The sequence below is a fragment of the Lasioglossum baleicum genome, chromosome 4, assembly GCF_051020765.1.
Source record: "Lasioglossum baleicum chromosome 4, iyLasBale1, whole genome shotgun sequence".
In the NCBI taxonomy this organism is placed as follows: domain Eukaryota; kingdom Metazoa; phylum Arthropoda; class Insecta; order Hymenoptera; family Halictidae; genus Lasioglossum; species Lasioglossum baleicum.
Window position 1 is genome coordinate 12147307 of NC_134932.1, and position 26746 is coordinate 12174052.

General features: G+C 39.3%; 8 protein-coding genes and 1 non-coding gene across 49 annotated transcripts in view; 6 read left to right on the top strand and 3 right to left on the bottom strand.

The window, feature by feature from the left end:
- Positions 1-213: 213 nt before the first annotated feature.
- Positions 214-1176, top strand: LOC143208310 (uncharacterized). The gene is made up of 2 exons (XM_076422645.1): positions 214-633; positions 750-1176. The coding sequence occupies exons 1-2, from the start codon at positions 496-498 to the stop codon at positions 933-935; spliced, it is 324 nt and encodes a 107-aa protein (XP_076278760.1). The 5' UTR covers positions 214-495; the 3' UTR covers positions 936-1176.
- On the bottom strand, positions 913-3633 carry LOC143208308 (mitochondrial import inner membrane translocase subunit Tim17-B). 3 transcript variants are annotated; one of them, XM_076422643.1, is made up of 2 exons: positions 3487-3633; positions 913-1848 (listed from the first exon to the last, which is right to left on the bottom strand). In XM_076422643.1, the coding sequence occupies exon 2, from the start codon at positions 1831-1833 to the stop codon at positions 1348-1350; it is 486 nt and encodes a 161-aa protein (XP_076278758.1). In that variant the 5' UTR covers positions 1834-1848; positions 3487-3633; the 3' UTR covers positions 913-1347. The 3 variants fall into 3 exon arrangements, with proteins under 3 accessions (XP_076278758.1, XP_076278757.1, XP_076278759.1); XM_076422642.1 differs by lacking the exon at positions 3487-3633 and adding an exon at positions 2265-3059; XM_076422644.1 differs by lacking the exon at positions 3487-3633 and adding an exon at positions 2041-2239.
- On the top strand, positions 3548-5566 carry LOC143208307 (uncharacterized). The gene is made up of 4 exons (XM_076422641.1): positions 3548-3895; positions 4503-4715; positions 4871-5182; positions 5263-5566. The coding sequence occupies exons 1-4, from the start codon at positions 3548-3550 to the stop codon at positions 5485-5487; spliced, it is 1098 nt and encodes a 365-aa protein (XP_076278756.1). The 3' UTR covers positions 5488-5566.
- Positions 5567-5901: 335 nt separating this feature from the next.
- Trnav-aac (transfer RNA valine (anticodon AAC)) lies at positions 5902-5974 on the top strand. Its single transcript has one exon. It is a non-coding gene; the product is annotated as a tRNA-Val (tRNA).
- Positions 5975-6931: 957 nt separating this feature from the next.
- On the top strand, positions 6932-10224 carry Apid1 (apidaecin 1). 36 transcript variants are annotated; one of them, XM_076422595.1, is made up of 18 exons: positions 6933-7086; positions 7218-7352; positions 7437-7520; positions 7600-7683; positions 7763-7846; positions 7926-8027; positions 8107-8190; positions 8270-8371; positions 8451-8552; positions 8632-8715; positions 8795-8896; positions 8976-9077; positions 9157-9240; positions 9319-9420; positions 9500-9583; positions 9663-9767; positions 9847-9948; positions 10025-10224. In XM_076422595.1, the coding sequence occupies exons 2-18, from the start codon at positions 7239-7241 to the stop codon at positions 10031-10033; spliced, it is 1530 nt and encodes a 509-aa protein (XP_076278710.1). In that variant the 5' UTR covers positions 6933-7086; positions 7218-7238; the 3' UTR covers positions 10034-10224. The 36 variants fall into 36 exon arrangements, with proteins under 36 accessions (XP_076278747.1, XP_076278710.1, XP_076278721.1 ...); XM_076422606.1 differs by lacking the exon at positions 9663-9767; XM_076422600.1 differs by lacking the exon at positions 9500-9583.
- On the bottom strand, positions 7434-12122 carry LOC143208306 (protein AAR2 homolog). 2 transcript variants are annotated; one of them, XM_076422640.1, is made up of 6 exons: positions 11955-12122; positions 11584-11862; positions 11403-11518; positions 11124-11277; positions 10765-11040; positions 7434-10690 (listed from the first exon to the last, which is right to left on the bottom strand). In XM_076422640.1, exons 2-6 carry the CDS (start codon positions 11769-11771, stop codon positions 10282-10284), a joined length of 1143 nt encoding a protein of 380 aa, XP_076278755.1. In that variant the 5' UTR covers positions 11772-11862; positions 11955-12122; the 3' UTR covers positions 7434-10281. The 2 variants fall into 2 exon arrangements, with proteins under 2 accessions (XP_076278755.1, XP_076278754.1); XM_076422639.1 differs by having other exon boundaries at positions 11584-11874.
- A 190-nt stretch (positions 12123-12312) lies between these two features.
- On the top strand, positions 12313-21258 carry Ints1 (integrator complex subunit 1). Of its 3 annotated transcripts, XM_076422586.1 has the most exons (14): positions 12313-12632; positions 12898-13080; positions 13163-13644; positions 13986-15275; positions 15346-15521; positions 15597-15749; positions 15945-16622; positions 17104-18894; positions 19030-19344; positions 19422-19884; positions 19941-20065; positions 20131-20321; positions 20650-20922; positions 20993-21258. In XM_076422586.1, exons 2-14 carry the CDS (start codon positions 12915-12917, stop codon positions 21106-21108), a joined length of 6219 nt encoding a protein of 2072 aa, XP_076278701.1. In that variant the 5' UTR covers positions 12313-12632; positions 12898-12914; the 3' UTR covers positions 21109-21258. The 3 variants fall into 3 exon arrangements, 2 of the variants coding, with proteins under 2 accessions (XP_076278701.1, XP_076278702.1); XR_013008883.1 differs by lacking the exon at positions 20993-21258 and having other exon boundaries at positions 20184-20321; positions 20650-20790; XM_076422587.1 differs by lacking the exons at positions 20650-20922; positions 20993-21258 and having other exon boundaries at positions 20141-20297.
- LOC143208301 (nuclear RNA export factor 2) lies at positions 21173-24528 on the bottom strand. The gene is made up of 2 exons (XM_076422594.1): positions 23089-24528; positions 21173-23006 (listed from the first exon to the last, which is right to left on the bottom strand). The coding sequence occupies exon 2, from the start codon at positions 22962-22964 to the stop codon at positions 21348-21350; it is 1617 nt and encodes a 538-aa protein (XP_076278709.1). The 5' UTR covers positions 22965-23006; positions 23089-24528; the 3' UTR covers positions 21173-21347.
- The window catches only part of Cnn (phosphodiesterase 4D interacting protein centrosomin), a 51601-nt gene continuing 48545 nt past the window's right edge, over positions 23691-26746 (top strand). Inside the window, exon 1 of the mRNA XM_076422589.1 lies at positions 23691-23816. Within this exon, the coding sequence (XP_076278704.1) occupies positions 23767-23816 (50 nt within the window). The 5' untranslated portion in view covers positions 23691-23766. The remainder of the gene's footprint in view (positions 23817-26746) is intronic.

The following is a 26746-nucleotide window of genomic DNA, read 5'->3' on the forward strand; positions in this document are numbered from 1 at the left end:
AACTGTAGTTTTACGTAGACTTCTGTAGAAAGAATAAAGTATTATTATATTACTTGTGGACCAGAGACTGGAGTTTCCGGTGTTCCCACATTTTCCTACAGCATCTTTATACATGGAACAGAACGCACATTCAAAAATCAAGTATTGACGGTATTGAAGTTAGGAACGAGTGAAGATGGCATGGATGGCAGCTGGTTTTGGTCGCGCATGCGCATGGAAAGCGCGCAATATGTCATCCTGACTGCGAACGTAACCTCAAGGCAATGTTTTGTAGATGTTGCACAATGAGTTCTTGCGAGTTTTTTGATTTTATATTGAATGACACTGGATAAGAATTGCGATTATAAAACAGAAGACTATCGTGTACAAAACAATTCTATAATAGGCGAACAGTTATGATTCACAAGAAACTATCGCGTCCTGTTGCATAGTGTGGCAGAAGTCAAAACACAACAGTAAGTCTTTACATAGAGATTGACAAAGAATTATAAAAAAATGGGCGACCATTCAGACATGCCTGAATTAAAAATCGGCGCGAACGAGTTGCTCGCTTTTCAAAGAGATCTGAAGCAGGAAAGGGAACTTCTGTTGAAGCTGTTGACGAAAATTGATAACCAAGTTCACAGACTGCAGGTAAGCACTCCGTTCCTAATGTTTACGTAAGTTAGAATCTATAAAATGAATTATTTCGTATATTCAGGCGAAATTCTTTTATTTTATAAAATTACTTTCATAACTAAATGTCCTAGGTGGAACAACTTAACTTGCTCGCGATAATGAACAAATCGTTGAAGGAACCAACAGACAAATCACCGTTGTACGAACCGGAACACGAAATGCCAGAAGACATGACAAACAAATCTTTGAACTTATCAATAGCTTCGGCTTTGCAGTACTTGGAAGAAGAGGATGATGATGATGAAGATGATATTTAATAGAATTAAGCGTTGTAGATAATACATTTTGTCTTATACTATCGACGATAATTTCATCAGCCCTGTCTTCGTTAGAGTTAATCTTTCTACAAGAGAACTAGATCGAAACATAATATATTGTCAATTTATTTTACCAATATATATATTATATATATATTATTAATACGTTTATATCGGCTGTGTCGTTTCATCTATTAACAGTTCAATAAAAATACAGAAAGGAACAACGTTGAATAGAAAATGAACTATTATTATTATTATTTCTTAATTCAAGGTGTTCCATTGTCTATACAAATTTCATGTACTGGCAATCGCATATCTTTCAACTACTATCGTTTCCGCGAATTACGAAACGTTTGTACTTAATTAGTCGAGTGTAATTTGAAATGTATCTAAAATATCATTACATTCTTTACGAAGGATTGCCGTGCGGTGGTGCTCCGAGATGTGGATCGTCTGAGAACGAGGAGGGTTTGAATTGTTCCGCGGACATACGTGTGAAAAATATTCCTACACCTTCGATTAAAGCCAACAATACACCGCCGATGATTGCGCTACCAGCCATAGCTGGTAAGCCATTTCTCGCTGCTAGTATACCACCAGTTGCTGCTCCACTGATAATAGAATTCCACGGGTCTTCCTTTTTCCTAATGTGAACCAATGTACAATCTATCGTCGAGAACATACCGCCCCACAGTGCGAAATTGCCTGCTATGATCGGAGAGCGTTGTTTAATAGCCATAAGACTTCCCAGAAGCCGTTTGTTAATTCCACTGGGTGCATTGCGGAAGCCTTTAATACTTTGAAAAACGCCACCACCGATTGCACCCATCGTGAATGCACCACCACAGTCATCTACTATACGCCATGGGCATGGTTCTCTTGTGTATTCTTCCATAACTTAATTGATTATCTGAAAAACATCAGAAATTAGATCGATCCGTATGACACAATGATAAATCCCGTGCACTTGCAACGGGTGTTTATGTAATAAATATTGGTTATCATTATCTTTAAAGAAACCGTGCAAAGCGTAACCTTTAACACCAATACATACATTAAAGTTGTAATTAAATATACCGATTATACAATTTCTTTTCCGTACCTACTTCGAACGATAAATCTATCGCATAAACGTCACCTTTTTTTTACGCGTCAATTAACAAAACGAGAAATATACGTGGAAAATAATATATACATCCGAATGAGGTTATGTACCGAATCCTCGTGCGAGATCGATCAACGTGTGCATAACAATTCGAAACGTTGGAAAATATTCGCCTATGAAAATCGTACTCGATCCGATAAACAGATTCTCTATTCACTTACCACAGAATTGATTGCGAATACCTCCTATACCGAGGTGCGAGATACCCCTTGCACGATACTGCGATCGGCGTGACTACGTTAATGAATTCTCAAACCGAATTTCGCATGATCCCGTCGAAAACGAAAAAAACTTTGTCGTGCAAATGAGAAGCAATATTTTCTAGACGGAACGCGAGCGATTCTTGCCGACGTTCCATACATTTATTTTCGCCGTAAACACTTTTATTGATCACGCCACAAAATTCGTTCGTATAATAAACGATGCATCGACTCGAAGCCCGCGTTGCGCGATATATGCATGCATGTATTTCCAAACGACAAAATCGTAGGCTCGACCATGCCCCTATTCGTGGGATTACATAATCGGTAACATCGTCGAATTCACCATAACCGAGCGGCAATTTATTAGAGATCGTGGTTTTGGACGTGTTATTTATACATGTGTAAATACTGAACTTGAAACTTGAAATTGAATTGAAATTGAAACTGAAACTTGAACTTGAAGAAACGTGAAATAGGGATCTCTAGAATTTAGGCATGGGGGTGGTTGCATATACGATGGGCATACGATTTTTAGCTTGTTCGTCGTTCGACTGGCGCACGTCTACGATAGTTTAAAATAGCATGAGCCGTAGAACGTCCAAAAATACACCAGACTTTCGGTTAGTACTGGATATCCAGTCGGCCCGCGTGAAAGTATCGATCGTGTTCTGAGAAAACATCGACGTGCGGTTCCTCTATCGAATCCCTCGGTAATTTCCAAATTCAATTCCTGGTGTTTGCACGGTTGCACATGGTGCGGGGTACGCGGAACTGTTTCCTACAATACGGGGCGATATAGGCTTGCCGAAATTCGCGAAGCGTTTAGTTTGTTGTTGAAGTATATGATACCGTAGCGAGGGAAGTTGTGTACATTTGCAGATGCTTTAGATTAGTCTTTGCTGATTAATAGACAGCGGATTTTATGCATTTGTGACAAAAATGAGCAGCTATAGCATAGAATTATATTGTATAATTCAAAACAGTAAAATGATTACAATTTAAAGGTACTACTGTATTAGTTTCAACTAGTTGGACATATTAAGAAAGAAAAGAAATTTCTGTTTCACTGCAGTTCGTTGCAATCTGGATAGAAAATTTTTCTTTTGCATAAAGATCCGCTGTCTACGTTGATTAATATTTGCGTATCGATAAAAATTGACACAGGGACATTTCCACGAACCGTTCTACAGCTCTTTTGTTTCTCCGTCATTGCAAAAGCTGACGTTTCTTCCAGTTAGAAAATGTCAGACGCGGAAATAGTGAAACAAGATGCGGATCAAGCTTCGAGCGAGCCAGCTAAATTGAATCAACCGGACAATGCGGAGAATGCAGTTCCGTGTTCCGCCGAAAATGCATCCGCCCCCGCGGTGCTCGAACAAATCTCCCCTCCTCTTGCTACGGAACCCGCGGTTCCAGAGGATGCAAAAGGTCAAGACGTACCTGAGAAAGAAGTAAAAACACCCGAGATCAGTAATGATACTGCGTCGACAAATGGGGTGGCGACGGAAAAAGAAATTGCGGTTGATTCTACGGAGAAAATCGTGGTGGAGGATGCCGCGATCGCTGAATGCAAACTGACCGAGCAATTGGTAAATTTTTAATTTCAAAAATAGCAATATGCTCTTGGATTTATTAAAATTCATCAACATGTTGAATGCCGCACTTGATCGCGAATACCACGCGATCATTTATTCATAAGTAGACAGTAGATTTTATGCATTTATGACAAAAATGACAAACATCTGTCTATTCATAAGCAATAAAATGGTGCCCGTTGCCGGTGACCACCATGACGTTTGACGTGTTAAACAACGTTGAAATGTAATAGGGTATCAAATTCATCGTGCGATCAAAATAAAATTAGTTGACCTTTCAAAGCTGTCTCACTGTGACTTTTAAGAGAAATTACAGTAGTGTATCATCTAGCTTCTAGTTCGAATTAAGAAGAAATTATTAATGAAGCGCATTCATTTAAAAAATGAAGTCTTTACGCAAAATAAAAATTTTCCACCTAAATTGCAACAAACTGGTGTGAAATAGTTGAAGATAATATAACAGTAGTCTTAAATTCTTCTAATGCGTGTAGTACATACTCGTATTTTAAATCACACCCACACATTTTTGTCATAAATGCATCAAATCCGCTATCTTGATTAACTTCATTTTTGTCTTTGAGTGTGATCGTTCTCTTTGCAGTTAACAGTAGCTGAAGTTACAGAACCAGCAACCGTAGGCGCCGGAGACACTTGTCTGTTGCCTAATCTAGACAAGAAAGATATCGAAGCTGAGAAGCCTACCAAGGACATCGGCGATCAATTGCCGCCGTCAGAAAATAAACCGCTTGTGGACGACAGTTTAAAAATCAGCGAGTACGAGCTTACAATAATGAAACTGAAGGACGAACTAAAGGTAATCAAGTCCTCTTCCAGGTGTGATTCAATTGGAAAGCTTCATGATTCTGATTTAATTTCAAGAAAACGACTGAGGAGCGTGCTTCGTGATTTTGGTATAATTTCCAGAAAACGAGCGTGGAGCGTGCTTCATGATTTTGATTTAATTTCAAGAAAACGACCGTGGAGCGTGATTGCAGTCAGAGGAAAGCGCAGATCATCGAGAAGAAGTTGTTCGAGTTGCAAACTTCGTACGATGCTCTGTTGAAAGGCGAAGGAAACGATGTTTTGCTGCGTCGTATGGTGGACCAGTTGAAGACCCAACTGGTGCAGACATCTTTGCAATTAGAAGATCGAAACCGAGTCGTTTCAAATCAAGAGAAACAGATCATTGCTTTGAATGGCCAAGTGTCTTCGTTGAAGGAAGTCGAATCTCTTACTAGGAGTCTGTTGAAGATTCGCAATTTGGAAGTGAATCAGCTTCAGGTATACCATCCGAATCGAATTAGTTTCAGAACAGCAATGATGATCGAAATATTTGTTAATGAATTTTTATGGAATTATAGACAGAGGTCACTGATATGGAGACAAGAATCGCCGAGGAACGCGAACGGAATACCACTATGATTAACAAAATGGAAGCTGCGATGAAACTGAACTCGGACTTGAAGAAGGAATACGAAACGCAGCTACATCTTTTCCAAGATCTTCGGGAGAAATACAAAGAGAAGGTGACTTTACTGTCCGAGGAGAAACGAGCTCTTGAAAATGTGCAGCCTGTTCCTGAATAAGCGAGCCTAACGAGAAACCGAATCGACTTTATAATTATCCTAATTTGTATAAAATAAAAAAAGTTTGGAAATAAAAGTATATACGCCTACGTTTTCACTTCTACCCGATGGTGTTTCCATGAAACACAGAAACTAATCGCGACAAAATTGATAGCCATTTTTGGAGCCGCTTTTATGGCAACAGAGAGGATATTCTCGGATAGCAGACTCCGTCGCCATTTTTAAAAATTTTTTAACAGTATATAATTTACTCACCAGCAGGCAACTTTCCTCGTAAGTAACCGAATCAACTGAAAATAAAACGAATAATATGAGTTACTTAATTTAGAAAAATGGAAAGTTAAACGTTTTTAGTGTTAAAAGTTAGTTAAAATCATCAGGTCTTCCAATTTTAAGAAGTTGCTAGTACAATCCGTTTCCGTGGTGTAGTGGTTATCACATCCGCCTAACACGCGGAAGGTCCCCGGTTCGATCCCGGGCGGAAACATTCTTTTTTTTCCTTGTTAGAATATTGACCTGGCAAATAAATAATGTAGATAAGAAATTCTGATGCAATAAAGTGCAATGCAAGATTTTTTATCGTTATAGCGTTATATGTGAGCTTGTAAAACGGAGCACACAAGTGTGTAAACAAAAGGATGAGTAAGTGGAACGCAGGTGGTGTGTCTTGCGAGTCGTCAATCCAAACATCTCAGGGGAATCCAAAGGAGGAAAACTCAGAGCATGCCATTTTTATTTTCTTTATCTGCGCGGTGATTCCCGGACGCGCGACGCACTTTCACATGGAAATGAGTTCTCGCTGACGACGCGCCGTTCTGCATGAATGAGCGATCTTTATGTATGTGTATAGAGAATGTTATCAGTATAGAATTTTCGCGCTCTGTTGCATAATAATTTGAATTTGGTGTGAAAATAATATTTGCATTCAAGCTTAAATTTGAATCTGAATTTAAATCTAAATTTGCACCTTTGTTTAATTTTGAATTGGAGTTTCTAACGAATGTGCTCCGCATTTTGTTCAATATACGTAGGATTAAATTTAATTGTGATTTGATTCAGCGTAACAGGGTTGACACAGTTGTCACTATAATGAATCTATAATCTTTTCAGTCCCCATAATCAATTTAATTAACGAAATTACATATCAATATTGTAAGATATTTATATATAGATGGTACCCCTACTGCGGTGACTAAAATATTAAAGATTTTCACTATTTCGTATGATTACTAAATACAATGAAGTATATGGAAACGATAAAAAATCTAAAAGTGTATGAAGAGATGCGATATTATTTTTATAATACGCAGTATTGAACAATAACAACGTATAGTAAATCATAATGTAATCACGGCAATATTTATTTTCACGTTAAATGATTCATCGATCACACTTTATTGAAAAACGACTAAAAAAGAAAGAACTTATCGAACATTTGTACTGCGTGCCCGGTGGTTCCCAGGCAAGCGGCCCAGAGCCTTGAACTCTCGCGCAGACACAGGCCATGTTGAACGTTTAGTATAAATACGGTGTGCTTCGATGTATCAGACATCAGTTCCTGCTAATCTGCAGCATCCACATATCGTGAAGAAGTGAGCGGTAAGTTACTACTAATTAATACCTTAACATTGTATACACAAGTTGCATATCAAAATTAACACTGTATTACCAAGAAGTAGTAATGTAACTTTCTCTCTTGCAAAGTAACAATTAATTCATTATTCCTTTAGAGGATCAAATATAACTGGTGAATGAAGTACACTTCAACAATGAAGACTTTCTTCATCCTGACAATTTTCGCCATCGCCTGTACGGCGATGGCAGCTAGCGAGGTTGTTGAGGGACCACCTGGCCCACCCCATACGGTAAAATTGCATATAAATCATAAAATTGACAATTTTATACCAGTACGGGTTCAAATATTTATGAAATTCTCGGGTGCATTGCAGCGTTTACGTCGTGAAGCCGACCCAGAAGCAGAACCCGGAAGACCTAAGCCAATATATGTCCCTCCTCCACGACCACCACACCCGGTAATTATTGAAATCTATACTGGTACTTATCAAATAACTTATGAATATTAAATTCACTGTTGTAATTTCTTTTGCTCAGCGTCTTCGTCGTGAAGCCGATCCAGAAGCAGAACCCGGAAGACCTATGCCAATATATGTCCCTCCTCCACGACCACCACACCCGGTAATTATTTAAATCTATACTGGTACTTATCAAATAACTTATGAATATTAAATTCACTGTTGTAATTTCTTTTGCTCAGCGTCTTCGTCGTGAAGCCGATCCAGAAGCAGAACCCGGAAGACCTATGCCAATATATGTCCCTCCTCCACGACCACCACACCCGGTAATTATTTAAATCTATACTTGTGCTTATTAAATAACTTGTGAGTATTAAATTAACTGTTACAATTTCTTTTTCTCAGCGTCTCCGCCGTGAAGCCGACCCAGAGCCTGAACCCGGTAAACCTATGCCAGTAAATGTACCAAGGCCAGTGTATATTCCTCCCCCCAGACCGCCACACCCGGTAATTATTTCAATCTATACTTGTACTTATCAAATAACTTATGAATATTAAATTCACTGTTGTAATTTCTTTTGCTCAGCGTCTTCGTCGTGAAGCTGACCCAGAGCCAGAACCCGAAGCATATAGGCCAGTGTATGTTCCTCCTCCGAGACCGCCACACCCGGTAATTGTTTAAAACAATAATTTTACTTGATAGATCACTCAAGAATATTAAATTAATTGTTGTATTTTATTTCCTTTAGCGTCTTCGTCGTGAAGCTGATCCAGAGCCTGAACCCGGTAACCCTCGGCCAGTAAATATACCTAAGCCAATATATGTCCCTCCTCCACGACCACCACACCCGGTGATTATTTAAATCTATACTTGTGCTTATTAAATAACTTGTGAGTATTAAATTAACTGTTACAATTTCTTTTTCTCAGCGTCTCCGCCGTGAAGCCGACCCAGAGCCTGAACCCGGTAAACCTATGCCAGTAAATGTACCAAGGCCAGTGTATATTCCTCCCCCCAGACCGCCACACCCGGTAATTATTTAAATCTATACTTGTACTTATCAAATAACTTATGAATATTAAATTCACTGTTGTAATTTCTTTTGCTCAGCGTCTTCGTCGTGAAGCTGACCCAGAGCCAGAACCCGAAGCATATAGGCCAGTGTATGTTCCTCCTCCGAGACCGCCACACCCGGTAATTGTTTAAAACAATAATTTTACTTGATAGATCACTCAAGAATATTAAATTAATTGTTGTATTTTATTTCCTTTAGCGTCTTCGTCGTGAAGCTGATCCAGAGCCTGAACCCGGTAACCCTCGGCCAGTAAATATACCTAAGCCAATATATGTCCCTCCTCCACGACCACCACACCCGGTGATTATTTAAATCTATACTTGTGCTTATTAAATAACTTGTGAGTATTAAATTAACTGTTACAATTTCTTTTTCTCAGCGTCTGCGCCGTGAAGCCGACCCAGAGCCTGAACCCGGTAAACCTATGCCAGTAAATGTACCAAGGCCAGTGTATATTCCTCCCCCCAGACCGCCACACCCGGTAATTATTTAAATCTATACTTGTGCTTATCAAATAACTTGTGTATATTAAACTAACTGTTACAATTTATTTTTCTCAGCGTCTCCGCCGTGAAGCCGACCCAGAGCCTGAACCCGAAGCATATAGGCCAGTGTATGTTCCTCCTCCGAGGCCGCCACACCCGGTAATTGTTTAAAACAGTAATTTTACTTGGTAGATCACTCAAGAATATTAAATTAATTGTTGCGTTTTTTTCCTTTAGCGTCTTCGTCGTGAAGCTGATCCAGAGCCTGAACCCGGTAACCCTAGACCAGTAAATGTACCAAAGCCAATATATGTCCCTCCTCCACGACCACCACACCCGGTAATTATTTAAATCTATACTTTTACTTATCAAATAACTTGTGAGTATTAAATTAACTGTTGTAATTTCTTTTGCTCAGCGTCTTCGACGTGAAGCTGATCCAGAGCCTGAGCCCGAAGCATATAGGACAGTGTATGTTCCTCCTCCGAGACCGCCACACCCGGTAATTGTTTAAAACAGTAATTTTACTTGGTAGATCACTCAAGAATATTAAATTAATTGTTGCGTTTTATTTCCTTTAGCGTCTTCGTCGTGAAGCCGACCCAGAGCCTGAACCCGGAAAACCTAAGCCACTAACTTTACCAAAGGAACAAGTATATGTCCCTCCTCCGCGACCACCACACCCGGTAATTATTTAAATCTATACTTGTACTTATCAAATAATTTGTGAGTATTAAATTAACTGTTATAATTTCTTTTTCTCAGCGTCTCCGCCGTGAAGCCGACCCAGAGCCTGAACCTGGTAAACCTAGGCCAGTAAATGTACCAAGGCCAGTGTATATTCCTCCCCCCAGACCGCCACACCCGGTAATTATTTCAATCTATACTTGTACTTATCAAATAACTTGTGAATATTAGATTAATTGTAATTTGTTTTGTTTAGCGTCTCTGAGCTGAAGCTTGAAGAACATTCTCTGGCAATGTTCACACGTTCTCGTGACCACTTCACAGTAACTAATCGTTGAGTGACTGTACTTAATAGCATAAGCAAACAATTGCATTTAATATTGTTATGTATCTTGTTTTAATTGTTCTCTGTTATATTATATACTTAATAAAAATCTAACTATTTACAAGCAACAAGTATGTACATTTGTGATTGATACCTTTAATCTCCTTCAAAAGTATATATCCTCTGTTTTATTCCAAAAACACGACTACAGGCGCTTCGTCGTCGTCTTCTTGTTGTAAATTAGAAAAGTCCCACGAGAACTTCGCCGTTAACCGATTACGAAACCTCACAGCGTACGTTTTCAAACGACCGTCTATATACGAATTCGCTTCGATATTCGCGAACAGTTTCCGAAGGCTTTGATAAACAAAATTATTATTAGCTACGATATCGCAGAGTACATCTTCAGGTACGTGAGTCAACTGGACCTCCAACGCTTTCATAAATTCCATAAAAATGCCGCGCCGCTCTGGGATTACAGAATCGGCGCCGCAAATCAGGCATACTAGCTGTTTCCAGTGTTCGAACGCGTCCAGACTTTGTCCGACGAGGAAACAAACAAACGCCAGTTGCATTTCACCAATAATGTCCATAGATCTGACGAAATTAAACCAATACATTTCTACCACATGCAAATATGTACGAATAGTGAAAACTACCATTATTCTTACTGTGTGAATTCCTTCAGAAACGTGTTGAGAGCATAGCTAGAGTCAAGAGAGTGTTTTGTTACTTCGCTTGGCGATGCTCCATCTGGATAATTTTTATCAGGCAACTTGGATAACCGAAGTTCTGTGCCTGGCTTAGGTTTCAAGTCGGGAAGTAGCTCTTTCTCCTTTTCTTCCACAGTAATTCCAGTTCTTTTTGTTCTTTCTGGGTTCAATGCTCCTCCTCTTGGTCTCATTGCGTCGCTACAGTGCTCTAACTCTAGAGCTGATCTTACAAAACTGAAATAAAGTAAGAAAAACTTTATAATATCATCCGATAAGTACAAATCAGTGAGATTCACTACTTTATTCTTCCTACAGACCCACATACAGGCGAACAACGCTCAACAAGGGAAGAGCTAATATGATTTGTTAATTCAATCCATTGTTTCCATGCATCGTAAGGATAACAGCCTAGATGTTTATCTAAATCCTTCAAGTTCTCCTTTATTCTTTGCACCATTTCTTCTGGCACAGCTAGATGAAAAGCATTTTGTTTTATTGTTAATATTATAAATGGGCCAAAAGTGAAAACCTAATATTATGCGCGAGCCGCAATGAACGCAATATTAAATACTTTGTTGTGTGTAATGTATACATACCTTCCGAACTAAGATCTTCTGCTTTGGCATCCCACTGTCTGACTAAAAATTCACATCTGTTAAATGTGTGAAGGAACCCAACTTTGGGTGCTGGTTCTCCGAACTCATTTACAGCACTACATGAAAAATTGATAAGTAAAAGGGCAATTACTATACAGAGAAGGGTATTACATATAATTACCTGTAATGTACATAATGAAATCCTGGTGGAATCATTTTAATACCCTTAAAACGATCTGCTGTGTTCCACGATTTTAAATCGATTCCCAGCTCAGTACCAATTGGAACATTTAACATAATTACTTTAGCACCCTCGACGAAAAGTCTTTGTGCTAAATCTTGGTCCATTTCTATACATTCAGTTGCCATGATTATTTCTTTATGAAACGGTAAATAATTAATTTTTGTCAAACGAGTTTACGATGTAAACACTTTTCCTCGCGATCTCGCGTTCCTTTGACTGTAAATTAACCTAAACATGTATAGGAATGTTTTGACATTTGTTGATAAAATTGCTTATAAATGTCGTAGGTGAATATAACATTATTTTACAATTGATAGTATGATTTATTCTTCCCAATCATTCCGCTGAGAATTATTATTTTATTGATGAATGAAAGATATATGAACAGAATATGAACAACTCATTTTGGGTCCATTCCGTTGCTGTCCGTTGCACGTTGCACGCATAATGCGCATACACTATACACTGGCATACACTGTATAGTGTAGTATAAGAGTCTCTATGCATACACTATACAGTGTATATACACTATACACGGAATGGACCCTTTGTATATTCTGTGCTGCTATTCAGCCAATCACAGCAGTGGTGGAGAACAGTGGAGAACCTTAGATGGTCTAAAATGGACACAGAGCTTCTTCCTTGCTTCTGCATAGTCCGTGGTTGGCAGTAATCGATTACCAACTTCATTCTATCGAATCTCGAAGTAGCGATATCGGGAGCGAATCAGAGCGAATCAGAGCGAATGGAGCACGAATGGAGCGATAATATGTTTGCTACTGCTCTGCTACCGATTACATAGGAATCACGAATCGAAACGCGCTGTTTATAAAACTATAATTTGTTGACATATGGAACGATTGTTGCATCTCCATTGTCAGCTGTATTAAGTCATTTATAGAACTGATGTCACCAACAATGTACCATGTTAGAAATACTTTTCAGAAGATCGCCTCCCGGGAATCGGCTTTATAAATGTTGAATAGGTTAGAACGTAATACAAACCATTTTTCGTTTCACCGTTTTACACGTAATCTTTCATATATTTAACCATCATGTAATTATTGAAACTAAAATTACTGAATCAAAATGACTGGTTCCAGACTCTTATTTCGCAATCACTGAAATTGTAAATACTCTTTCGAATTATTGCATTAATGCATTCAGATACACATTGTAATAAATATTTGACAAAATTGAAATAAATACAATATTGTCATGTTTACAATTATTTCTTATTTCTGAATTCAGGATAGATCGAAGTTATAATGGACCGTGGAAAAGCAGGAGTTGGTAGAGGCGCGAAGAGTAAAATAGCTCAACATCCTTCGGACTTGTTTGCGCTTGGATCTAAAGGATCCCGCAGCGAAAGCTCCGATGCTAAAAGACCAGGGGTTATTCATTCTAAACCGAGCACTAGCTCCTCTACTTCTGGTAAAAGATAGTGTACATTTAATATAACAATTCATCAAAAATTACACAACGAATTATTAGCACTGTTATTTAAAATTTATAGGTAATGATAGGAAGAAAGAAGCACCATCGGGATCGCTTCAGTCGTTTCAGTACATTCCACCGAAGAAACAGAAGCTTGCCACTCATGTTCCCCATCCGAGGCCACCATTCTCAAGCGCAGAAGCTTGGGAACTGGTAGCTATAGACAGCGATCCAGCCGATTTTGTTCCGATGGTTCTAGAAGCGAACGACAACGACGAGGGTGACAAAGTTATAGGCATCATTTGCGGCGCTATAAAGACTCTGAAGAACCAGAAATGGAAGCCAGACACGTTGATCTACATGGGATTATTGTATCTAGCGAAAATACGCGCGTCTATTTTTTCACACGACTGTATATTACACGCGCTATCGTCCTTGTTGAAACGAGACCAGGCACACAATTACAAATCCAAGGGTAACCCGTTAGTTCCTGTACTCGCTGCTAATTTATTAATGAAGGGATTCCACGAGAAGAGAAATTGGCCAGAGATTTTCGTTAAGGTTGTCATAAGAGAGTTATCTTATAACTAGACTGCGGATCTTTATGCATTTATGAAGAAATTGGTCGGGTGAAATATAAAACAGTAAAGGATTAGAAAAATTCAAGAATATCGTAATGGTGTTTTTAACGTAACAAAATCATTAACGGATGAAATCAATTTTTATGTTACTCCTGCTTCCCACAATCAATGCAAAACATTTTTATTTTGCATAAAGATTCACAGTCTACTTATTAAATTAAGTTGTTTTATTTCAATACGAAATCACGAACTTTTGCACTGACTCATACATTCAACTGAGACTTAGAAGTGAGTTTAAACTAATTCTTACTTCTCTCACAGTTGTACATCGAGGATGCCCTCGGGGAGAGAGTGTGGATCGACCACGAAGAGTGCAAAGGCTTCGTGGACAATATTCTAACGGGCTTCAACACGCGGCATCCACCGAAAAGCGTTCTGCAACCGGAACTATCCGTTTTAACACCACGCGATTGTCACAGTCCCTCCACGATAGACGACGAGGACCCAAACTCCTCATCGGCACAGTTTCCTGGTGACAAGGAGAAGATAGACTTTCCCGTGACTCCTAGATACGCTCTCTGTATAGAAAGTATAGAGTTCATCGTGCTCGAAGCTATAAAGGAACAGCTGAACAGAAGGCAACCGGAGTCGATCACGAAAAACTTTCTGAGGCTGTTGTCGTCAGCCTGCGGATTCGTGGAGATTCGAAACATAGCTGTCCCGAGACTGGAAATGTGGCTGCACAATCCTAAACTGATGAGACCCGCTCAGGAGTTGCTCAGCTACATCTGCTACAACTGCACTTCCCACACGCAGAGGGACGTGGAAGTTATAAGTCAATTAGTGAAGATGCGACTGAAGACCAAGGCTGTAATTAATTTGTACTTGAACGGCGTGAAAGAACTGATCGGTCTGCATCCGGAGAATCTGGCTACCATTTTGAAGCACACTATTTACAACGAATTGTCGAACGCGAGGAATCCGAACAACATGCCGATGCTGGGTGTAATGTTCCAAACTTTGCCGGAACAATCGGCGAAACTGCTCGCGGAGATATTCCAGGATTTATTGATGAACCGAGAGGACTATCTCAGGCCTCTGCGTGCCTTACTCAGGGAAATAGTACGCGTCTGCAGACACGATATCAATTTAATTACGTTCGCTCGCACCATGATGGCCGAGAGACAAGACATAGCGCAACAGTTGCTCAACTTCGAGTTCAAAGAACGAGTCTTCATGGCCATCGCGGACTTGTTATGCTTGTGCATGTTGCTAGCCATCAGTCCGCAAATCAAAGAAGCCGCGGCGCTCGCACAAAGAGGCGACAAGAAGGACGCGGCGTTGTTACATCAATTCCAGAACATGGTGGCGACCATACAATTCGAAGCCGTGATGTGGCTGCAGAATTTGGCGCCGCAGATGTACGCGATCGGTAGAAACGAACTTCTTCATGCTTTGCATAAGATATTAATGCTCGAGTCGCCGGAGCAATATTACAAATTGGACAATTGGCCACCCGAGTCCGATAGAGTGTTTTATTTGCGACTGATCTCTGATGTACCGCTCTTACAAAATACGTTATTGAGACTGCTGTTAATTGGTTACTCGAAAGTGGGTATCTAGAATGTTTAGATTTGATCTTTTCATAAGTACAGGGTGTTGTAGAGGTTTTACGTTTCAGGATAACGGTATTACTCATTCAGAAACGCTGGACTTGGTGGACCAACTGATACGGAGAGCGGCGGCCAATTCGTCTGAAAGTTTTCCAACTTTGCAATCGGATAAACTGGATGTAATCGAACTTATCTTCAATCTGTGCATCTACCAGCCTCCTGGAACTATAAACATACCGTCAAAGTACTCTTCACATTTTAAAATCCGATCATATGCGTACGCAACAGTTTCGTAAATTATTTGTTTCTGTTTTTACAGTTACGTGCCACCGACATTGGCAATATCGAATTTATACTGGAAAGGATGGATTATGTTGTTGGTACTAGCTGCTCACAATCCCTCGACTATCGGTGCTGTCGTGTGGAAGCGGTATCCTATTCTAAGAACTCTCATGGAAATGTGTATCACTAAGTAAGTTCGTAATTAAGGGAGTAGTCTCGTTTAATTTCTCGATAATGCAAAGATGGGGTTCCTCCCTTCGCAATCGCCCTCAAAAATCCTATTTTTAAAATCCATCTTTGCATTATCGAGAAATGAGAAGGCGCATCTCGCATCCTTGCAATCCTGAAAACAAGACTATCCCCTTGTTAACACTATATTTTACAGTCACTTCTCGTACCCTCCACCAACGATGGCTCTGCCAGAAGTGATAGAACAAGAGCGCTCGAAGGAACTGCAAGTGGAAGCGATCGAGAAGCAAGAGATCCTCGAGTACGAGTCCCATTTAGCGGCTGCTTCGACAAGGATACAAATATCCGAGCAGAACAGCTTGCTGTTATCGCAATTAATCACCATGGAGCCGACTGGCATCGCGAGAAGACCGCCTCCAGCGGTGTTAGAACAAATACAATCGTTAAACGTGTCCCATAGATTAGGACACTTTCTCTGTCGGTCACGGAAACCAGACTTCCTGTTGGACATAATTCAGAGGCAACAGCAAAGTTCCTCTCAGAGCATGCCTTGGCTGGCAGATCTTGTACAAAGTAGCGAAGGATCCCTTAGTCAATTGCCTGTGCAATGCCTCTGCGAGTTTCTGTTGTCCACTAGCACACAAGCGGTGGAAAAACAACCGAGGCAACAACAATTACTGGCTCATCTTCAAATGTTGCTGACCGACCCTGATCAGGACCGACAACACGCTTACGAAGTATTAGAGTACTTTTTGAGAAGATTAAGCAGCCAGCAGACTAACAGCCGTCTACAAGCGATTACTGGTTTGAAAATGGTTTTGGGATCAATACCTACCGAGGAGGAGCCCATGGACATCGATCCGGAAAATGAGAAGTAAGATCTTTCAAGTTTCACGCCGGTACCACAAGAGTAATTTTAATGATTTACCCTCTTCTTCATCCGTTTTGCAATGTTCTCAAGTTTGATCAGATTTTTTCATAAAGTGCGCTCGTAGTTAATAAAATAAAAAATCGATTTTTCTTTAGTTTTCTGTAGGTACATTAATATCGAACATTTCTACATAGTCGTCCACCTAAATATCTCCTTTATTTTTGATGATTAGACTGCGGATCTTCATGCATTTATAGCAAAATTGAGTAGATGAAATAAAAGATTGTTGGAAATTTTTAAATTGAACATGTCAATCTATGATTTCTCCTTTATAAAATCATTAAGGGGAGAAAGTACATAACATTCAATAGTTTCTATTTCTTGCAATCGATGCAGACAATTTTTATTTTGCATAAAGATCCGCAGTCTATTGATGACATAACAAATGTTTTGGGTGTAATGATTAAAGAATGGTTTCTTTCAGGGAGCTCTGGCTAGTCCGCAAACTACCAACCATTCCGCACTTCCTATCGGTGAGGACCTTGGTCTCCACAGCTCTTCGTGGGGCTTGCCAAGTGGAAAACAATCCTGATCTCGTTCACGCTTACATTTCGTACCTCTCCGCTCACACAACCGACGACGAGCTACCAGAGCTAATAGATCTCGCTAACGAAATCTCTCAGCTGGTAGTTGAGCGGAGCACGATCATAGCAGCGATCTTGCCACAGTCGGAATGCGACAATCAACAGGCCAAGCAAACCCTGCACGCGTTCATGGCGATCTTCTGCAATTATTTAGAGAAGGCACGGTCACCTAGAGGAGAAGAGTACACGTGGTCAGAGAGCCAGGATCAGATCCTAGTCCAATGGAGCTCGGGAGAAGAATGCACGATGCACATTCTCGTGGTGCACGCTATGATCATTCTGTTGACCTACGACTCTTTCGACGACGACGTCTTGTTCAACGTTCTCCTGGAGACTTGGTTCCCTTTGAACGCAGAGCCTCCGAAAGCGTTTTTGGTCGACACCAGCGAAGAGGCTTTGTTGATACCTGATTGGCTGAAGCTGAGGATGATCAGGAGCAACGTGCCGCGCCTTGTGGACGCAGCTCTGAAGGACTTGGAGCCTCAACAGCTGGTCCTGTTCATCCAGAGCTTTGGAATCCCAGTGCCTTCGATGAGCAAGCTGCTGCACACACTGGACACGGGAGTGCAGATCGATCCCGACTCGGTCGGAGAGGCTGTGCTAGATAAAACGTACATGGCACAGTTGGTGGAAGTGCAACACAGAAGAGGAGCCACCGGCGGACTAGTATTCGTACAAGTCCTGCAGCTGATGGAGCCTCAACTACCCGATGAGAACCCGGTGACCATCGGACAACTGCAGGAGCCTCTGCCTCCTAGCGCTATGGTCCAGAAACAATCTGTCATCCAGTGTTCTGTGAAGACAGACGTTCCTCATTTGATCAACAGGCTGTTCATAGAGAACATATCGATCAGCCAGAAGGTGGACGCGTATCGTCGCTTGCACAAAACCCTGGCGAAGGACCTGCAGAAGTCCTCGAAAGAAAGCGGTGCTGTTGTTTTAGCCATACAGCACATCTGCAGCGTTCTAAGCTCGATGCAGGTGAAGCAGTTTCTGGCTTCGCTCGTTCACATGCCGCAATACTCGTGCACTTTGATGAGGATTATCCTGCTGCCCTTGAAGAAATCGTCAACGTCCAAACAGATCGTCGAACTGACTCGCAACATGTGCTTGAACTTGATACAGCTGATAGGGGACGTGAAAGCACCGGTTCTTTCTATTCTAAGAGACTTCGCTAACGTACAATTGACCAAGACACCGAAGAGCATGGAGTTAAGTATGCTAATGCAGACTCGCGACCTTGGATCCATTTTGGAAACCACGGATCCTGTGAATCTCGAAGCTGTCGGACGAAAATTGTTAGATATTTGCTTCAAACAACAAAAGACCGATGTACTTGTCGAAGCTATGGCGAGGTTGCTGGTTAACGATAGTAACGAAGGTGTTAGGAAACCGAGGACAGGGTTATTGATCGACTGGCTGGCTTCCGTGGAACCAGAGTTGATCGGTACTTGTCCCAATCTGCAGATGAAGCTTCTTTTTGGGAAGACGAAGATACAGATGAAAGTTGACAATAATGTAGTCAGTTCGCACTCCTTCAGGCCCTATCTGCTGACCCTGTTAACGCACAGAGCGAGCTGGGCTACCTTGCACAAGTGCGTTGGACACTTGTTAGATAAATGCGACGATGGGTAAGTTGTTGGACACTTGAAATATTATGACAAAAATGAATAAGTACGCTTTGAAGCAGCGGATAAGGTTACAAAGCATTTCAGAACATTAGAGGAGCGCAAAGAATTTTTATTTTGAAATTGTTGTAATTTCAGGTACGACCCAACAGCTGTGTTAGATTTTCTGTGGGCTCTGACGTGCAATCCGAAGCTGTGGCAAGGCAGAGACAAATTCACACCGAAGCACTATGTCCCGGAAGATATTTTACTATTGCACGAGAAGCAGTTGTTAACGCTGGTGGCATACATAGTCGCAGAAGCTGTTATCACTTGTAATAGCAACAGCAGAACCACCGCGTTGGCCAGGATGGATTCTCGTTTGGACTTGTTGTTGCATTGCATCTCGACAGACGACCATTTGGTATCCAGTGTTGTCAGATATTTGGCTGATCGTATGATGAATGATCCAGAGTACGCGATGCGTTTCATCTACCATCTCCTTTTCTTTTTCTACACGCTACAAGCAATTCTATGTTATAATCTTTTAGCGTGGAATCCGACATGGCGCATCAATTCTTGTTACACATGTACATGAAGATACCCAAGGTGATCTGTTACCTAGACACCTTCCAAACGAAAAAGTTCGTCGAGGGAGCAAAGATCACAGCCTGGACCGGTTCCGTACTGGACTGCATGAGCCACTCTTTGCTAACAGCGTTGGCAGCGACGCCCAGACAAAAATCTTGGAATTCCAGGTCCCAAGAGTTCGAGATGTGTGCTAGAAAAATGGCCGCCGTTCATCCCATCCTCGTGTTGCGTCAGCTTCCGATGTTAGCGTCGTCTTTAATGGGCAGATGCTACTTAGACTTCGGTCAATTCCGTTCCGGTCATCACTTGAATCTTTTCACGCAAATTATGGGCCTGCTCGAATTGCTGCAGCCGCATTTGTTTCGGGAAGAGCATCGAGCTGCTTTGGAAGACACGTTGGAAAATTACTTCCAATGCTTCCAGGTACTTCGAAACACTTGTATAATTCATGTCAAACGCCTGATTCATTTTCTCCGCAGAATTACGGCCCGATAAAAGAGATCATACCGCTCCTGAACAGATTCATCACGCTCCTACAGTCGTACATTTCGTACGATCCTCAAAAGGCTTTGAAGTACTTGCAGAAGCACGCTCAGCCTCTCCAGTAAGTACTCGGTGCCTTTGGTTTTCTATATCGAACTTCAGACGTCAGCTTACACTTACATGTAGTGAATTACAGGTACACTATCCGAATCTAGTTACACTTCGTACACTTGTATCAGGCATCCCAGTACCAAGGGAAGGGGAAGATGTGGAGGAAGTTCTGATCACTGTGCCTCCTACACCGCCACCAACTGAGACCATAGTTCCTCAGCATTGGTCCTCGTTGCTGTCTACCCTGGGCAAGATGCATGGCGATGGTACGCTATCTCTTCACTCTAAATAATGTCTCAGTCAAGAGCATTTTTCCAATCGAGACACTTCATTTTAAGGAAGTAGACTCGTTTCCAGGATTGCAAAAGTGCGGGATGTGCCCTCTCATTTCTCGATAATGCAAAGATGTGGCTTTTCAGTAGTCAAAAGTGCTAGATAAAAGGTCAATCTAGGCCGCAATCGCCCTCAAAAGTCCTACTTTTACGTTTACGAGGCGTAATCCTGGAAACGTGGCTCTGCCCCCTCAACTCGAACTTTTAGATTAATTTGAACTTCAACGAAGAATTCACAACCACACACATGTTTCCATTTCAGATGTGTTCAACGCTCTTCAGGAAATCGAGCACTTGTCGTCTCGAAAGCCTTCGGTCCTAGAACCGATCACAGACAACATAGCCGAGCTACTGGTGTCTCCTCAGGGTAACATTAGGACTCTAGCTCACACCTTACTGGCAAGAGCACTGAAGTATCGTCCAGCAACGAACGCGAACATTTTATCCGCCTTTCAAAGATGTCTGGACAGTCCTAGAGCCGATGTGTTAATGTCGGCTCTAGAGAAGTTACCAGAAATTGTACTTTGTATGCAAGGTAAACATTATCTGACATCGAATTTTCATTTGTTGCTCTCTACGTTCTAATCAATCGCATTTCGTTTCAGAACATGCTCTACCATTAATGCAGAAGGTGTTTGAATTAGGAGTGAATTCGAATGTGAATACTACGCCGTATATCAGTAAGACCATCACCCTGTTGAATACACAGCAAGGTTGTTAGTATCATGGAAATTGTAATTTTTATATTCTGTAAAATAAAGTCAATAATTTCTAATAAAACGCGGTTCATTGCACTTAGTTTATTTTCTTCGGAGAATAGGTACACTGTCTTACCGGAAGCTTTGCAGGCGATAGAAAATATTATGCTATTACGATGAAAACAGACAATAGTTCGAAATTTCCTTAAGACTTTCCTTACGCTACAAAAACGGATACGAATAATACATATTATGCAATCGATTATAACATAAACGCTTCCGGCGGTACATTGTTAACAGTGTACATGTTCATAAACGTCGTGATAGCAGACCTTATGTCCCAATTGGCTTCTTCCAGGGACTGATGGCAGAAGTTCATGTTCATTGTAGTTAGCTCGTGCAAGAATGTCAACAATTGTTCCTTCTCGGAGCCGCTGAACACTGTCGGCTCGTATTTGGGTACAATCTTCGAGTCGAATCTTGCCTCGATGCTTCCCGATTGATTACTGTTAGCGGGTGATCCATCTAGATAGTATTGATCGTTGGTGATACAATATTCGTTGTCTTCTTTTTGGACGATGATGAAAGTCTTGTTGAAGAACATTGGTGGACAAGAAATCTCTCTGAAAGAGAACACGCCTTGGACAGAGATGGCTAGATGACTGTCTTCTTCGTATAATAGATCTACGTGAAACGATTTAAAATTATGTACGGTGGCTGGCTGACTTCTCAAGGCGGAAATGATCTTCTCAGGACCTCGCAGTAAAAATTCTTGACACTTGGCGTAATCGACGAACTTCAACAAGTTCCTGTTCGTAATGAATGATTTAGTTACTTGCTTGTGGGTGTAGTTCGACAGTGGCCCGACCGTCATCGAATACAGCGCATCCCTATCGTACAATCCATTCATCACTTGCCTATCATCCTGATCGTACAATGTGAAGTAGTGCTTCACAAACTGTTTGATCAAGCTAGTTTTAGACCCATCTCTCAAGTAATTGCTCTGTATGTTTGGAATGAACTTTTGCTCTGTGTCTATAACGATCCCGTCCAGTTTCTGCAGATGTGGAAAAACGCTTTTCACAGCCTGAACGTAATCCTGGCATTTGTTATACTTGGTGCACAGCGGATTTCCATCGAGCCAGAGTTCGCTTATCTTGAACTCGCTGAAGTATCGCAAATAGTCCAGCTCGTTGATGCAATTGTACCTCAGATCAAGCTTAGTCAAGTGATAATTGAAGAACTTCTCGAACAAGACGATAGCTGTAATTTTGTTATACTTCAAGCTCAGTTCGCGAATGGGTAGTCTGGAATCACGGTTTGTGTTCCAGATTCCCATTCTACTGCATCTTAAGACGGACTGTAATACTTTGGGTAAAGATACAGGGCAATATACGAGACCCAACGATTTCTCATTCTCAAAGTTATCGAGATTCAATACCTTCTTGGTAGACTCGTACCTGAAATACAGAGCTTGAGCGATAACTCTATTAGGATTCAACGGTAATTCTTGGGAATCCATGAATCCCAATACAATATCGATGCGTAACTCTTGCCCATTCTGCAAGCTCACGCATAAACCTTGCTTCACAAGATTTTCTATAGCATTGGCACTACACTTTGCCAAGAAGTGACTTTTGTTCGGGCTTTCCGCTTTGTACCTAACAGGCAGTATGATCTCAGGATCGCAGGCAGTGATGATCTTCTTCATAACCTCCGTCGCTTTGTACTTTCCTACACCGTAAAGAATAAATTTGTGCCATAGATCCTGACGAGCCGCGAGGGCTGATTCTTGACTATTGAAGGATGGTTTAATATGTGTCAGTCGTAGCGGTTCCCAACTGGTTCCTGCACTTTCGGCTGCTTCTGTTTTCGCCATTGCTCTTGATGCGGCATATAACAAGTTCTCACGAAAACTAAACTATTCTCGAGTAACATAAAATTAAATTACGAACTTTATTCGATCAAACAACATGACATTAAATTACGAACGATTGACTTACGAATTTTTATTTGTAAACGAATTTCGGAGCTAGCGAAATTTCGGTAATTTGATCATACATGATAAATAATCATTCAATTGTATCCTTCAATAAGATTTCGGGGCTATACAGCATTAGCAAGCATTAGTATGCGGAACCTTCTGGCAAAATTGGTGGTTAGATGGTTAGAAGTTTGTCAACCCCATGTGATTCTCCAAATATAATTTTTGGTCTCAAAACACTGCAAAACACCTGAAAACACCTGAAAACACCTCAAAGATGCCTCCAGCCTCAAAGTTTAAATATACCATGAATCATGAATTTCAAAGATGGTTATAGACCGCAGAGTTACTCTCTATATGTCTATGAGAGTTACAGACTCTGATGATATTCAGTTAGCATCGTCTATGTATAGTCTACGGTAATGCCTAACAATGTTGAACAATGTCTGACAATGTCTAATGATCGTGAACCAATTATAATTTGCCCTCGCTAGGAACATTTTGTTGCATATAATAAATTTGAATGTAAAATGTTGGCAGCACTAGCATATTCTACGTGTTTATGGCGCCTGTACGGATGCATAGCGAATTACGTAGTATTTTCAAATGTGGCAGTTTTATAGTACGCTTGAGGTTTGTGTAAATGTGATTTCTTGTGTTTTTAATGTTATTTTATTATTGTAAATTTCGATAAACCATGGGGGACATCTGGGATGAAACAGCAGCAGGAAAAAGTGTTTTCGAATAGTAAGTAGATTTATATTATAACATCCTGAGGGTTGTTTGTTATTACTTTTATCTCATACTTACGGCAGGGGGTCTGGCTTCTTCTTAAGTAATCACTTTAATACTGTTTGAGAAATTTTAGTAAGCTATGTCTTGATTGAAATGTATTTTTTATTCAATTTATATTATTGAGCTTGTATATACATACAATATCTGTATACATTTAGGAGAGAGAGAGAAAATTGTTTTTTAACACAAATTCGATTGCGGTTTTAGAATAAAATTTTTATATTTCACTGATATCTTTGTTAAACCATTAAAAGAATTGTCGTCATATAGTATTTTAACATAATTTAAATTTCGAACGATATTATTTAAGGAATTACAAATTACTATTAATTGTGACATACGTATCTATATAGAAGAGAATAATTTTACCGACAGTGTTTTTGAAACTCGTAATCAGTATAAACAAAACACTTCCCAAATGATCAAAATTGTTTCTCTTATTTTAAGTTTGTAAATTTATTGGATAGTGACGTTGAAAAAACAATGCGTGAAATATTAAAAGTGTTTCTTATTTTTTCATAAAATCTGTGAATGTTAGATTTTTAGGTTAAACAGATTTCGAACTTGTAGATTATTTATAGTTTATACATATATTAAATATACTTATTATGCTCTTCTATAATTTTTTAATAAGATCTTTATAAAGAAGGAAATTTTAATCATTGATTATAGAATTATTATAATAGTAGTACTTTATCAAGTAATAATTATTATATTGTAGCTATTTCTTAATTTGTTTTCAGATAAATTGTTTATATTGAAAGCGTATAGATTAATCTAAGCAATTAGGTAATTATCATTCAATGCTTTTCAATGTTGATAATTTTATGCGAAATTTTATGAATAGTCTCGTGTATGTACCTAAGTAAGGCACCTAAGACTTACACCAAACATATCTCTATTGTTTTTAGTAATACAATATATTCTGACAAATTAAGAAACAAAATACTAATGCTCTAAACTATATAATTATAGTATATTTTAAATATGTATAAAAAGTATGAAGCTAACATTATAAGATAAAACCGTAAGTAAGAATTAGAATGGGTATTTATAAACAGATTTGACAAGAACTAATCAATACTTTCTCTCCGATGTATTGAATTCTGTATAACATATATTGTAATATTATAATTATATATTCAATATTCGAAATAATGTTGCTTTATTTTATAAAGTGGATTTACAATATCTTATAGTTTTTATGCGAGACTCACAGCTGATACCAACTTTATCTTTTGTTTACCTAACCAGTTCCTATCTTCTATGTATATTGTATATTATAGTGGTTCTCAGCCCACGACATTGAAATATCAGAAACTAGACTTGACAATTTTGTATTTGTAAAATTGGTACAGGAAATAATTTACTTGTTTAAATTTTATCAACAAAAATAGAAACTTGTATAGACATTTGTACCCTATGGATTACAAAGCTTTATAATTTGATGAAATAATGAAATGATTTTAAAATAATTTTTCCTGTAATGATTAATAAGTCGCGTATATTTTTCTCAGTACGATGGGATAACAGAATTTACTTTACGTACACGGTACTCATAAAACAGGTGATATGCCGGGCAATAACGGATGAGTAATCTACCATATGTGTACACGTCAGAACTTCATGAAAATCCTTTGATTCATGAAATACACTTTCTGGCTACTTCAACAATTGCGTGTATGAAGATACGATATATGAAATTATTAAAAGATAATATTTATAAAACTTGACTGATTATAAAGTTAAGGAGTTATTTTAGTACTTGCAATATTTGATAACTGATAAAAATATTCAATATAGATTTAAGTATTAATTATAACATAAAAATAATTGGAATCTTCAAATATTAACTTTAATATTTGAATTGTAATTTGAGTGAAATTTTGTAGAACTCATTATAAAATTTCAGTATTTCTTGAAAGAAAAGATCAGAATTGAAGATTCATTCAACACTCTCGTTTCAATCTGTTAGAATATTAGTTCTTTTAAAAATGTGTACAGTATTGGAGTGCATAAATAAATTTAAACATTTTTTAATTTATCCAAATTGTTCGAAGTGTTTCGCTAATTTTAAAAATAATGTGTGTATTAATTGACTATTTTATAAAATAAAAATAATTATTAAAATATAAACATTTTCTTATCTCTTATTAGAATACCAAATTCTCGTATTCAGATAAGTGCAATAAAAGAATACCAAATTCTAGCATTCAAATAACGAAAGCGAAATCAAACTTACATTTTGCAAAAATCTTGAAAATTTTTTTTTAAATATGCAGTGGTTTAGTATAAATGGTATATTCAAAATATAACTTCGAAAAAATGATAATTTTGGAAATCCTTTCTTTCTGTTTGTTTTTTTTTTAGATACAATCTTTTTTATTAAAATAATCTCTGTATGATTCTGTATATTTTTCAACTATTAATTCGTGTCATTGGTTCATATTTATGGAAAGAGTAAGATAAGGTGCCGTGTTGCCACCGATTTCAAAGCATCGGCCGATCCTTAGCCGTACCTATAAAACATCGGCCGATCGACAAAAGTACATATCGGCTATCCTGACTCTCTAGCAAGAATATATTACGGTAAAGCCTCAATCTAACAATAAGCGCGACGGAGGTGACCGTTCCAACTCAGTTCGCCTACCCATCGCCTACCACTGGGGGGCAACCCCGCGAGGGACCGAGAAGCTCGAGCTGCTTTGGTCGTCGAAGCACTACTAATCCAATTACAAAACTCCTTTATTTTTCATTATTTTTTGATGGGACTTTCGCCAACTTATTTGTGTGGCATTTTTCTAATTAAAATCACACTAAACACGATATAATTTCAACTGTATTTAGTGGTATAATTAACGGTATGGAGTAACTTTAGGACA

Bases quoted from the DNA above. Each gene is read 5' to 3' on its own strand.
- LOC143208307 (XM_076422641.1), top strand. From the start codon at position 3,548: ATGTCAGACGCGGAAATAGTGAAACAAGATGCGGATCAAGCTTCGAGC. The intron at 3,896-4,502 runs GTAAATTTTTAA...TTCTCTTTGCAG, and splicing joins GCAAACTGACCGAGCAATTG to TTAACAGTAGCTGAAGTTAC. The intron at 4,716-4,870 runs GTAATCAAGTCC...TTTAATTTCAAG, and splicing joins AACTGAAGGACGAACTAAAG to AAAACGACCGTGGAGCGTGA.
- Ints1 (XM_076422586.1), top strand. From the start codon at position 12,915: ATGGACCGTGGAAAAGCAGGAGTTGGTAGAGGCGCGAAGAGTAAAATA. The intron at 15,276-15,345 runs GTGGGTATCTAG...TTTACGTTTCAG, and splicing joins TGTTAATTGGTTACTCGAAA to GATAACGGTATTACTCATTC. The intron at 16,623-17,103 runs GTAAGATCTTTC...GGTTTCTTTCAG, and splicing joins ATCGATCCGGAAAATGAGAA to GGAGCTCTGGCTAGTCCGCA.
- LOC143208310 (XM_076422645.1), top strand. From the start codon at position 496: ATGGGCGACCATTCAGACATGCCTGAATTAAAAATCGGCGCGAACGAG. The intron at 634-749 runs GTAAGCACTCCG...TAAATGTCCTAG, and splicing joins ACCAAGTTCACAGACTGCAG to GTGGAACAACTTAACTTGCT.
- LOC143208301 (XM_076422594.1), bottom strand. From the start codon at position 22,964: ATGGCGAAAACAGAAGCAGCCGAAAGTGCAGGAACCAGTTGGGAACCG.
- LOC143208306 (XM_076422640.1), bottom strand. From the start codon at position 11,771: ATGGCAACTGAATGTATAGAAATGGACCAAGATTTAGCACAAAGACTT. The intron at 11,519-11,583 runs GTAATTATATGT...TTTTTCATGTAG, and splicing joins TTTCATTATGTACATTACAG to TGCTGTAAATGAGTTCGGAG. The intron at 11,278-11,402 runs GTATGTATACAT...CTTTTCATCTAG, and splicing joins AGAAGATCTTAGTTCGGAAG to CTGTGCCAGAAGAAATGGTG.
- LOC143208308 (XM_076422643.1), bottom strand. From the start codon at position 1,833: ATGGAAGAATACACAAGAGAACCATGCCCATGGCGTATAGTAGATGAC.
- Apid1 (XM_076422595.1), top strand. From the start codon at position 7,239: ATGAAGTACACTTCAACAATGAAGACTTTCTTCATCCTGACAATTTTC. The intron at 7,353-7,436 runs GTAAAATTGCAT...GGTGCATTGCAG, and splicing joins CACCTGGCCCACCCCATACG to CGTTTACGTCGTGAAGCCGA. The intron at 7,684-7,762 runs GTAATTATTTAA...TCTTTTGCTCAG, and splicing joins CTCCACGACCACCACACCCG to CGTCTTCGTCGTGAAGCCGA.